General features: G+C 39.8%; 1 protein-coding gene across 1 annotated transcript in view; it reads left to right on the plus strand.

The window, feature by feature from the left end:
• The window catches only part of LOC117963674 (nephrocystin-4-like), a 78947-nt gene that overhangs the window by 19583 nt on the left and 46436 nt on the right, over positions 1-12928 (plus strand). Inside the window, exons 6-7 of the mRNA XM_059002199.1 lie at positions 1514-1669; positions 4837-4973. Coding sequence (XP_058858182.1) covers positions 1514-1669; positions 4837-4973 — 293 coding nt within the window. The remainder of the gene's footprint in view (positions 1-1513; positions 1670-4836; positions 4974-12928) is intronic.

Consider the following 12928-nt stretch of genomic DNA (forward strand, 5'->3'; position numbering starts at 1 on the left):
AATATGACACTAGCCTACTACATATATATATATATGTACACAATTTAAAAAAAGAGTGGAAAGGGAGGGCAGCAAAATTGCGTTTGCCAAGGGCGGCAAAAATCATTGCGCTGGCCCTGACAGTGACAGTACTTCTTTAGGATCAGGTACTAGATTCAGATCGCCTTTCTTTCCAATTCGGGCGTCCAGACATAGTTCTTCCATTAAACTTTTGTTTGCTAGCTTGGTATTAACTAAGAGGCTTCACACTTCGCCCTGTATTTTGGTATAGTACCTTTTAAAAGAAAGAATCTGCAGGCGTGAACGATGTAGAGATGTCTTCTAAAGTTTTATCATTTTGAGATGTTTTTTCAGAAAGAGACAGAGCAGAGCTATTGTACAGCAATATGCAATTACGTTTTTAAAAAGACTGTCAAAACACAGCATGCCTATTCATCAGAACATATCTGTCCCAAACGCAGTGAAGACAAACTGGTTTACAGACAGAACAGAAATACGTAACATTTCAAATTTCAGCAGCATGCTGCCTTTACACACCTTTGAGACATCAAAAAATGGCAATCACTGACGTTATATTTGATCCCTTTCTTTCTTTCTTTCTAAAAAAAAACCTGATGCTTATACAAAGATTTAGGTAAGCTTTCTGATTTTAGGTTATTTCTATTCCATATTTCCAATTTGTTAGTCCCTTTCTGCAACCAAACATCTGTGAAACACTGTGATCAATAAAGGCGATGACGATTCACGCTGTACAGTGGGATTCATCGGTTCTGTTATTGGTGGAAGCTGGGTCAGAATCAGAGCCTCACAATGTCCCGTAATACCCCATCGATAGCGCTGATTGAAAGGTGCTAACAATGGGGTGACAGACACTCATCCTTTCCTGGCAGGCCATTACTCGGCTGCTCATCGCCTGTCAGTCAGCCCGACGACAGGGCTGGATATAAACTAGACTTCTGCACATAAAGCTAGCGCCTCAGCAAGGTATTGGAGGGAATGACCTACAAAGGTTTATCGACAGATTTTCATGTACAAGTCGGTTGTACAAGGTTGATACAATATCAGTATCTTAAACTGTTTCCATAGGGTAGCAACACTACCTCAATGCACCCTCTATATAGCTAACAAAATAATTCCATTAAATCTAATATGTATCATTTCTTAGATCTCAGAGGAAAATCTGAGACCAAGGAAATTAGAGCAATTTTGTTAGCACCATGCACCTTAAGGCACAAACTAAATTAGATACCTGGGTGTTTGCTGGGAGCTATTCAGAATTCTAAGAATGCATGCTTTACCCAGGAAGCAGCTTTCCAGTCAACAATGGGCATGTTTGTTTTCACAGTCTTTTCAGATAGACGTTATAATCCTGAGTAGGGTTTTAACAAGTGCTCTGCCAGGCAGGTCTCACGTGCGAATGATTGGAACTATGGTTAGATATAAATACTGACTTTTCATTTGGAAACGCTCTTTAGAAGAGCCTAAAACTGTCGTTCTGCTTTATGTTTTCTAGAGAATGAGTTCATGACACTGATCGAAGGGGCTCATATTCAGTGCTCCCTGCGGCCCCATCCTGCCTTGGAAAGGGTCATGCATCTTATCCCTCAGAACATGCTGGTGTCTGGAGCAGAGACCATTCCAGGGGTGGTGCCTCCAACAGGAGAAGTTGGTAAGAAACATCTTATTTAACAGAAATCGGCCAGTTTACTGTTTCTGATGTGAACTTGGATGCCACAGCAGGTGTAGAGCTTCAGGCACACCAGTTCCATGAGTGTGCAGGTTATACTTTCTCTGTACTATCTGGCTGCAATAACAATAGTTGCTCACTGGTGGCACTGTGTGCTATAGAAATATGCTGTAGATATGCTCAGCATTTGGACCTAGCTATTTTTTTTTTGTTGGCAGCTAGTCAGTGGATCCCCAACTCTGGCCCTCCATTCCAATCCAGATGTTTGTCCAAAAAAGCTATTAAATTAGTTAATCGAACAGGCTAGGGCCAATTAACTCATTAAGTACTTGATAGGAACAAAGTCCCGAAAATCTGCACAGCTTAAAACCTGACAAGCAGTTTCACGGGGCGGAGCTATGCCACCTGATAGTGTTTAGTGACAGAGTTAGTAAACATATACACATGGAGAGAGGGGCTCCGCCTCTTCCAGGCCCAACATTTACTTGATCGATAGACACGATAAACAGGAGGGGGGCCACCGTCTTTGAGGTGACCCGACATACGAGAGGGGCACCGTCTCTGAGGTTACCCGACATACGAAGAGGCTCGCGAACCGGAAAGAAAACATGAATTAGTATTGATAACACAAAAGAGGTTCTGGCTCTTCCTGACCCAACATATACAGTAGGGGGGTTCCGTCGCTGAGGAGACCCGACAAACAGGAGGGGGGCCACCGTCTTTGAGGTGACCCGACATACCAAGAGGGGCACCGTCTCTGAGGTTACCCGACATACGAAGAGGCTCGCGAACCGGAAAGAAAACATAAAGTTAGTATTTGTTAAAACATATAATGCGTGGTGTTCCACCTCTTTGAAGCCCAACATAATAAAAGGGGGGTTCTGTCGCTGAGGAGACCCGACAAACAGGAGAGGGGCCACCGTCTTTGAGGAGACCCGACAAACACGAGGGATGCCACCGCTTGGGGATCCTCACATAGAGGCATCAGACCTGAAAGAAGAATCCCAAAAGAAACATACATGCAGATGGAAGGGTTTGGCCGGGGGTCCCCTCGGACTCATGGAGAACTCTCCTCTATGAGGTAAATGAAGCGGAGCTTAACAAAGGGTTGGAGAAAGTGGAATCACTAACCCCCCAGAGGAGACCGATGCAAAGGCGGTTGAGATGCTAGAGGAGGAGGAGGGAGGAGGAGGAAACGAAAAAACACAAGACAGCGAGGTAGAGGTGACTAATGTTTAAATAAGGTAGATTTAAGTGATGACAGCAGATGATAGGTTGTTGGTGCCTAGCTCCGCCCCCTGAACCACACATATAGGTTAACATTTAAAGGCTGCTTATTTCAGTAATGCTTAAAAGTTGTTACCCAGCTTTACATTGTTGGGCAAGACAAACCATGCTGCCAATTAAATGCCAAAATAAATGCTAAAGATGCTTGAAATATATACTATTTAGCTTTTTTTCAGCAGATATTGCAAAGAGGCTGGCTAGCACTTCTTCAAGGTTTGTGAACGAATATGCGTGTGTGTGCATATTAATTATAGTGGCAGATCTGCCTGGAGGTGGATGAGTTTATACTGTATGTCTTTTCTGCTGCTTTTGTAGAGAAATCTTCTAAAAGGAATTCTAACCCTGCAGATCTCTCTGAGTGGAATTAATCATCAAACCCCCTCATGTTCCCTGAGCTGGAGTGATTGATATCCGTGCGCCTCTGATGATTTAAACACAATGCGAAAGTCTTATGATGCACAGCTTTTCATGTAGGAGCAAAAAGGCCACTGCGCTAAAGCAGGGGAAGAGAAAAAGCACTGAAGACTGAAATTACGCACAACAGCCTATAAAGTCGACATACTGCATACATGGAGATGTTTGTATGTACAGGGTAATACAGCAGCACTTGCAAAGGGATTAAAAAAGGGCCTGTATTCAGAACACGCTGTTGCAAGCACTGATGTACATCTTTAGCATTAAAATATTTTATGGGATGCTTTGACTCTTTTTTTAAAAAAAACTCTAACTTTCTGAGTAAGGAGGATGTCGTACAGCATTAATGATGCTGGATTTCATGTAATGTCTTATTTTTCCTTCCCATATAAAAAAAAAAGAAGTTTATTACCAGATATAATGAAATGGCTACATGCTCTTTATTGGTTTCTAGTTGAGTTTTGAAACCTCATTAATTCAATGGTGTCATTGCTGTCTAAGCAGCCAGATTGTGAATTTATCTGCCGACACACAACTTTCCTATTTGCTTTCCGTTCGTTATAATAAAAGCTGTCTCAATAATACAATATGAATCAATAAAAGTGTATAGCAGTGGTCCAAAATGATTGGTCATTTTGATGTGCAATTGCTTTCCTCTCTCTAAACAATATTGGTATTAGCATTAAATAAAAAACAATACTCCAAGATATAGTAGGATATATGTAACACCATGCTGTATGTTTTAAGATGCTTCTGCTATTGTAAGTCATGCCGTGATTAACATATTGTCTTATTGGAACCACTGTGATATAAACCGGACTTGCAGCCTGCTTGTAATTGGATTCATTTTGCATAAAAAAAAACAAAATCAAGTTTATCTCAGTTTTGCATGCGTTAATATTGATCTTTTTTTCCCCAAAGCAACAGAAATTGCACATGAACATTATGCACTGTTAATCAAATCAATCATCTCTCGCCTTCTGCTCCTGTAAGAACACTAATGCTCGTAAAAACCTCTAATAAAACGCTAGGAAACGGACCCCCTTGCCCGGTCTATCGATTTTGTAGTGCGCTACGACTGTAACTTGAAACCTTAACAGCCAACAGAGCCTCGCTACCCCGTAAGAGAAATACAAGTTTGAAAAACGTCTTTCAAAATCGTCAAGCTGTCAAATCGGCACACAAATTGAGAAATTGGGATCAAAAACTGGCATGCGGAAAATATATATATAAAGACGCTTATATATTTCAAGTTCTCCTTACAGTGGGTACGGTGAGATTTTTCAACTAACGACTACAGTAGTCAATCAATTGTCAGGATCTGTTCTAGTAATATCCAGAAACTATATGAGTGTACCTAGCAAGAGCTGACGAGCTGTCAAGCAGTATTTTCTATTCTGTTCTTTTGGTTACTTGGCTAGATCTGTTGGTTTCTCTTCTGATTGTAGTGGACTGCTTGCAGAAGCCACGGCTCTTTAAGACAGTTACCTGCTACCTGGATAAGGTATCTCTCAGCCTGTATCCCTCGCTTGAGAGGTTTGAAGAAGAACTACTGGAACTTCTGAACACAGACAGGCTTAACAGGGTAAGTGACTCACCACCTAACAACCCTCCCCCCAATTCATACCATGGGTGTAGGAAATATGGGCTTAAATTGCAGTCTAACGATAGATACACACACATGCATGGCATGGCATATCTGTTGACTGTTTATTAAATGGTTAATTGCATATTCATGAAATACTTATTTATGACACTCAAAATAAAGTGTTACCAACATTTCAATCCCATATATCTATCATGCTTGCATGCATAGCAGTGCAGTTGCAAAAAGTAGCATCCATTGCCTGCTTTCAAACTCCAGTGTAACAAAGCTGACTTTATGAAACACTAATTCATGTAGATGTAAGATGCTGTTGCCAGAGACTGAGTGAACATTGCATGCCTGTTTGAGAGTGCATAATTCACCTAACCTTCAGTTAACAAGCCCACCTGTCTACTACAGTTATACTCCTCAACACGTCATGTCAAAACTAGCCACACAACACGCCACTTAACCAGCTGCTATAGCAACAGGGAGTTTACTCATCAGGGGAACCATTCATAGCATTTCCTCTTTAGCAAATATTGTATCTTAAGAATAAACGGAATAGGATCCATTCCACTGACCAATACGAGATAAAGGCTAACTGTTGCAGTTACATTGTGTTTCAGCCAGATGTCAGTCAGTTTTGAACAAAGATTTCTCTTTGATTTCTCTCCGTTTTCTGACAAGGTCAGGATCTGAGAGCATCGCTGGTAAGATATACTGTATGTTCGTGAAAGATCAAGAGCATTCACTCTTCCTTTTTTCTCTCTTTTTGATACCTTTCTAAGTGAGAACTCTTCCAGCGTTGAATATGCCAGTGCATTTTTAATTAATTCCCTGCCAAGCCGGTGACCTTTAAAAGTGTGACTCTCCTTGCACGATATTGCTTGTTGTCGTGACAGCGACACTCACACCTGCCATGTCATCACACCTCAGTGATCTGTCAGGAGTAAAGACAGCCAGCTCCCCTCCTCTCGCCCAATGAAAGTAAGCGTGTAAAAAAAAAAAAGACATTCTGGTAGGAAACTATGAGTCACATCACAGTCAAATTCAGCCTTGGGATGCCTTTAATTTAAATGAACATCATTAAATCCTAAATCTAATTCTGCACTGCGTACTGTGTGAACATGTGGTGTGCTGCATGGTTTAACTTCTGGATTCAGTTTTAAAGCTACAGCATTCATTATAATGAATACCTTCCATTTATATTATGTTTCCATCCACTGGGGCATTTTGTAGGACTGAAGATAGGAAGAGATAAATACATATATACTATGTACCAGGGGTGTCCAGTCATGGTCCTGGATGGCTGTTCCACTCCAGGTTTTACAGGTCTTTTCAGAAGCATGTTTTTCTGGAATAAGGAAGCATGGCAAATAATTACTAGTATCTAAGCTGAAACTGCAATATAGGACCACCCAGGACACACAAAATAAGGTAATAAACAGGTATGAAATGAAATATTAGGAAAATGTAGGTGGTGTAAAGTAGCCGTTTAAGGATGTATTCATACTGAGCTCCAAAGCTGCATGCCTACTGTGCATACCTTTCCCAATGAGCTTAAGCACCAGATGAATATCAGTCATTTGGATAGCACTGTTTTTAACAGTAGGGATTGTGCCCAGCATCTCAAGGAGACAAACATCATTACCTTTCTTTTTAGTTTTATCCACGTACGCACCAATTACCGGCAGCAGCAGAGCGTGTCTCGATTTATCAGATCTGTCTGAATAACACATGCCGTTGTTGATCCTGCTTTTAACCTAGGTGTCTTGTGAGGCAGGCAGGGGAACGGAAACCATTTCCACTGCAAGACAGCTTAAGAGTGCTGTAAAAACCTGACAGAAAGTCAGTCGGAGCTAATCGCAGATCGATCCACTCTCGCCGCTGCTGTTTACCTGAGTTTATATTAAGAAACCAGACCGTTTGGATGTAATCCTCTTTGTAATGACATAAATGACACAGCGGGGGGACCTTGCTTGCTGGGAACCTGGAAACTCTGTGGAGCCCTGACTTAATCATAAACTGCCTGCGGGATACTCGTGTGCTAGTTAAGGTTTGAGTCCAATCTGTCAAGGACCGTCACGCAGTCAGTTGCCTACAAAGGGTACTTGTTGCAGTGAGTGGAAGAGGTATAGTAATTAATTTAATAAGTACATTTTGCATTCCACATAGGTTATAGAACAATATCATGAGACTTTTACAACCAAACCCCTCATTCTGTTTTAGGAACTAATTTGCTTCATCAAAAATATGTTCTTGGCAATGGCCTAGAGCTTATTCGCCACTGTGTTAGCGAAACAGCTGATTTGTACTGAATGACTGCCCTTATCTGCGAGACTGACAGTATACACACAGCATGAAGGCTGCTAACACGCTATATCTACGCGCAAGCTTCGGGGACATTTCTGTAGTGGTTCCTTCCTTCTAGTTGCTTCTCTGTCTGATAAGCTTTGTATGGTTTGAAAGGCTGCAGATGACAGACTACACGATGAGAATGCAATTTCTATGATTTATAATAGGGGGCTGATTTTTTCTTTTTTTTATGCCCTTTTTCATCTCAAGGTGACTGTGAATAAAACTGATGTGAACTTAATACAGTCGCAACCAGAAAACTCACAACTCCGGTCTGAGCTGAACTGGGACAAACCTAATCTTTTAGCAGGCTCCTCTCTAGAGGTGTGCATACTGTATGGTTTAGAGGTGTTGATCTTTGGATAAGAGGTGTAATGAATCATGTAAATAAAGTTCTGTTTTCACCATGAACTCACTCAGACACCAACGTGATGACCTTCCACATCACAAGACTTGAGTTCAGATCCCAGAGCCATAACAGAGGCAGATGGCTTAAAACCACTGAGATAGACACTGCCAGATGACCCAGAAATGTGCAATTCTTGTTGGTGACCTTTGTGTGAACTGATTGGTGCCTCCCTATTTTCTTCAGAGATGGTACAACAATTTAAAACCTAATACCATTTGCAAATTAAATTAATAAAAAAAAAATAGAAGCTGTCGATGCTTTCAGTTTTATTACAGGTGGACGTGTAATTATTAGAACTCCTGTGAGGATCTGGGGAAGGCTGCGAGTGGTTATCTATTTAAGTATTATACTAATTACCCATTCCTGAAGAGGAAATTTGTGTGTGAAGCCTCAGTAATTGCCACTACAAGGGGTTTATCCAGATTTTGGTTGCATTACAGGTGATCACAGAGGCACGTTTTGATTTAAATGTCTTTAATGATCTTCTAAACGTGACAGGGGTTTTCTACTAAGTAGAGTTTTTCATTTCCAATCTGCCGGACCGGTTTGCTTATGTGTGCGGGGGCTTTCTATATTCTTGAAATACAGCAGGGTTCACCACCTTCATGCCAAGTGAAAGAATAAAAGATGCATTGATCCTGGTGCCCTGGCCAAATAGCATTCAAAACAGAATAAAACCCCCACCTCCAACATGCAATGCTTCAAAGATAAGCTACCTCTATTCAAGGGTCGGAAACATAGAAATCCAGTTTCTGTTGAAAGGATGCATGGAAATTATTCATGGAGAATAAAGCAAGGGATTTATCTCTTTACAATCACGTTTAATCCTTTTATATTATAGGATCTCTTATCAGTATATTATTTTCTCCCTATGCAATGACGTTTGCAGTTATGTGTTTTTTTTTCCTATTCATTGAAGCCATGACTAACACTTTCCTGTCTCAATTGTGCAAGCGCACACACAAAGGGAACAAGACCCATTAAAGAATATAAGGAATGAGGTGTAAATAAATTTAATTATGGTGTTTGAAAACTATAAACGGGTCTTATAATTGTAAATTGTAAATTTGGGCTGAAACCGAAATTTTGAATGTGAATTCTAACTATTCAATATTTTAAGCGCTATTGCATTCACAATGCTTTCTGCGGTGTCTATACCTCACCTAAGGCCCAAGGGTACAGACAGAGTAAATAGACAGTGAAGCTTCCCGCATCAAAGGTCAAATCAATCCGACCAGCGCCATAGCAATGGTATTTCCTGTGGTTTAGGAATATAAAGGCAAACGTCAATCAAAAATGATCCTCTGTGGATGGCTGTGCGGTGCTGTTAGATAATCTAAGTGGTGCAGAGCACGAGACCCACAGGATTTCATCATCAGATGCCTTCTCCATGATAAAACCTAATTATAATTATGAGAAACAATGGTGGGTCTAATTATCTACAGTTCCTGCGGCTGGCCGTGCAGCAGCAGTAACTTTATGTAGTGACGTTTTTGCAAAGCTGATGTCAACGACTAGAAGCAGTCGAGGCTTTCAAGCACTGAACCTCCTGCTGGCTTTGACACATTTGTCTGCGCAGAAGTAATAAAATTTCGACTACATTGCACCGCGTTTTGTATGCATTAATGCTGATGACAGTGCTTTTAAAGGAACCATATCAGACACTTACGGAAGGGGAATGCCATGCTGCACTGGAGGTATTGGAAATGCTGCTTGTAAAGGTTACCATATGTGGATTGCTGTCTGTTTTTAGCCCTTTGAGCAAGCCAGCTAGAGCAGCCCCTTGAGATCTGGCTATCTTAATGGGGATCTATTTAGAATCACAGGTGGTGTGTTTTTTTTTTAATTAATGAAGTTGTCAGTTTAAAGCTGTTTAGTGACGAGAGAGAGTAGGAGGGTGAGAATAAAGGAGCAATAATTCTCACACCACTTAAGGGTTACTTTCCTTTATGGGTGACTCATCGCAGTGTGTCTTCGGGAATGGTGTGGGTGTGTGCGTTTGTGTCTGTAGAAACATTGTTTGTCCCTAATGTACAGTATTTGTATAGCTGGTGGACCCCCCTACACCTCTCCCACCACATTTAATTGAAAGATCCGGCACATAGCCCTGTGTCTGAAATTCAAGACTGCATTAATGTTCTGTTCTTTTTTTCTTATACTTTGGCCTTTCATTTTCTAGTTAACATGTATTCTTCTTCTTTGCTTTAAAGTTTGCAGATCATTACAGTGTACAGTGCAGTAATGATATACAGTGCTGTAACAAACCATGTACCTCTGTCCAGTTTTAATGGACACAGGAACTGTGCAATGCTAAAAATCACCACTTAGCTTGGTCTGTTTTTTATAATTTCCACAAAATCTCAGTTCTGATCATAAACTGCCTAATCGAGCCATTTTCACAGAAAGATAGTATTCTGTATCTACAGCATAAACCAATATTATACCCTTCCATGCACTATATGGACTTCCAACAAGTTGGTGCAACAAGTTAGTGCCTGAACCAAGGTTTAAAAGGGTCCAGTCCTCCGCACCAACCATTAGACCAAATCCTACTAGGTACATTAGATACTGCATAATGGTAGTATGTAGTGGTACTGCATAAGAAAATTACAGCTGTTATTTTTCTGCTGCTTTTATTGTGGCAGCAATTAGAGCTCTAGGTTGAAATCTGTTACGTTGCCACTGTTTTGACAGATGGTGCTTAATGGTGCTGTTTTATTTTGTAGTTCTCCGTGAAGTGATCCAGGCACTGTAGCAAGCAGGATGGGGAAAAATACAATCCAGAATTGGACCCTAAAGTCTTCGGTCCGAGAGTCGCTTTGATTGCAACATCCTTTTATTTTTGACAATGTGATTAAAAAACGTCTCCCAGACAACTTATTGAGTGCTTTTATCCCTTCTGCTCACCAGTTAGTGCGAACACAAAGAAACTGCCTTCAGCAACCAATTTTGTTCTCTTATGAAAATTCATTTCTTGAAACTGAACTGGTAATCCTTTCACTGCTATACAGTTACCAGACGTTATTTTCAAATTTAGTGAATGTGACATCCTGACATTTTTACATCTACAAAATAATTCCTCTAATTACTATAATACTGTTTTTGGAATAATATAATCTTTCATTTTGTGTAAGATTAGATAATCTTATGGGATAATTCAAAATTGTTATTCAAATAATTAAGTGCACTGGACCATAGCCTATAGAAATGATTACACCCCTATCTTTCTGCATTACATCTAAGCATTTTTCCAATATAATATAGAGAAAGGATCCATATGTTTCCAATTTATAGGAATTAGGTGCTTGGGTTTATCCCTATTCATTTTATAAAGCTTATCTTACCAGCTCTGAGAAATGTAATGCAACATGTCTAAAGAGGTCACGGAATGGATCTTGTTAAATTGGGACTTGAATTGAGACTTAAAGCAACCTTAATATTACATCTGCAATTTTACATAAATAATACATTTATGGAAACATAATAAAGTGATTATTTTGCTTCAGGCCATTGACGGATTACAAGCAGACACAGTGCAAGACTATAACATTTTAAAGACTTTTTTTATTGAGCTGTTTGACTTCCTCAGAGCAGCAGCCACTTTCAGTTCTGCAGTAAGCAGCTTTGGCTGTAGTGGGATTGGTACATACAGTAAAACCCATTACAACTTATTGCAGAGCTTTTTCCCATTGTCTTTTATTGCAAGCTATGTTTCCTCACATTTCCTTTGTCACAAACCTCCTGTGAATGCATAGCAGTTGCACATCAGTAATGATGAGATTTGGGAATATCTTCACGGCTTCTGACTGAGATAGGTTTAAAAACTGTATTATTTTTTGATAAGTAAAGTCACAGAACATATTATGGGAGAATTGTACAGTGCATCAGTGCCTAATGCCCACTTCATATGTGTGATTATCGTATAGGGGTATCAACACAGTCAGTTGAGCGGCAGTATGAATTTTATTTTAGTGGATGTCATGTTCTCTCGAAGCTTTTTAATTATAAAATATTCATACAGTATCCATGGCAGTGTCTGCTATAGAAGGTGGAATGATGTGGGATGCACTGTAAATAAAAAAACATTCTACCTGCAAAACCCAAACGATAAATATTCAAAGAGAACTGAAATCTGTTACTGTGCATGCCTTTCAAAGTTGCTGCATGCATGATACTGTTATGAAGAATGCGGGCCAACTTTAAACATTAAATGACAACTAGGGGAGTGCACCAGTAATTCTGTTCTCAGCTAAATCTATGAATTTGTTTGCAATGGAAAATCTCGAACAAAATCACTGTTTCAGGGAGGAAGAAATTACCCTTGCACACCCCATTTTCATAATGGCATTATTACAGAAATACAATATTATGCACATTCAGAAGGTGTCAAGTATTTATGTCGTGTTTATTTCTTAGCAGTAGGTTGTGGGTGGGCTCACAGATTCAAAAAGAACATTTTTACCTCTATGCAAAGTGGGACTTTTAAAAAATTATCTAGTTCATATTTCTGGAAGCGTACATGACAAATGATCATCAGAATTATATCTCAGCCTCAGAGCTGGTAGATTGGGCTTATAATGTGGTGCAGTGCTGCTTTGGATAAGCTTGGTGGAGAGCCACAGGGAAATATCAAAAAGCATAATGTGATTTGGAGCCCTTCTTTGCTTGTAAATACTGATGCATAATGTATTTACAAATTAGATTGGGAAATGTGCTCTGATTGCTGTGCCTCTCAGGCCAGACTTACCAGAAAGCCAATTAAATACAGAATTAAAGAAGTTAATATATATTGGTATTGATGGACCAGAACACAAAGTTTACAGTATACTCTCTTACTGCTGGCCTGCATTGTTAATTAAAAACTACATTCTTAATATCTCCTAATCATCCAAGGTTCTTTCCAGACTCCACTTTGGGGAGATAGAAAGCTTGAAATAATTATAGGCATGCACATTCACTATAGTCAAATGTATTAGATTTTTCTCAGCCAACACTATTATCTGCACCTAACCTACCAAAAACCTTGGCGCAATTCTAACTGCTCTAAGAGGATTTGATGGATTTGATTTGATTAACCTTGCATTGTAACCCTGTACTGCTCTGTAACACCTGTAAGTCGCTTTGGATAAATAATAATAATAATAATAATAATAATAATACTAATACTAAAAACAATGATAATGAAATA

This window comes from Acipenser ruthenus, chromosome 27 (genome assembly GCF_902713425.1).
Source record: "Acipenser ruthenus chromosome 27, fAciRut3.2 maternal haplotype, whole genome shotgun sequence".
Taxonomy (NCBI): Eukaryota; Metazoa; Chordata; class Actinopteri; order Acipenseriformes; family Acipenseridae; genus Acipenser; species Acipenser ruthenus.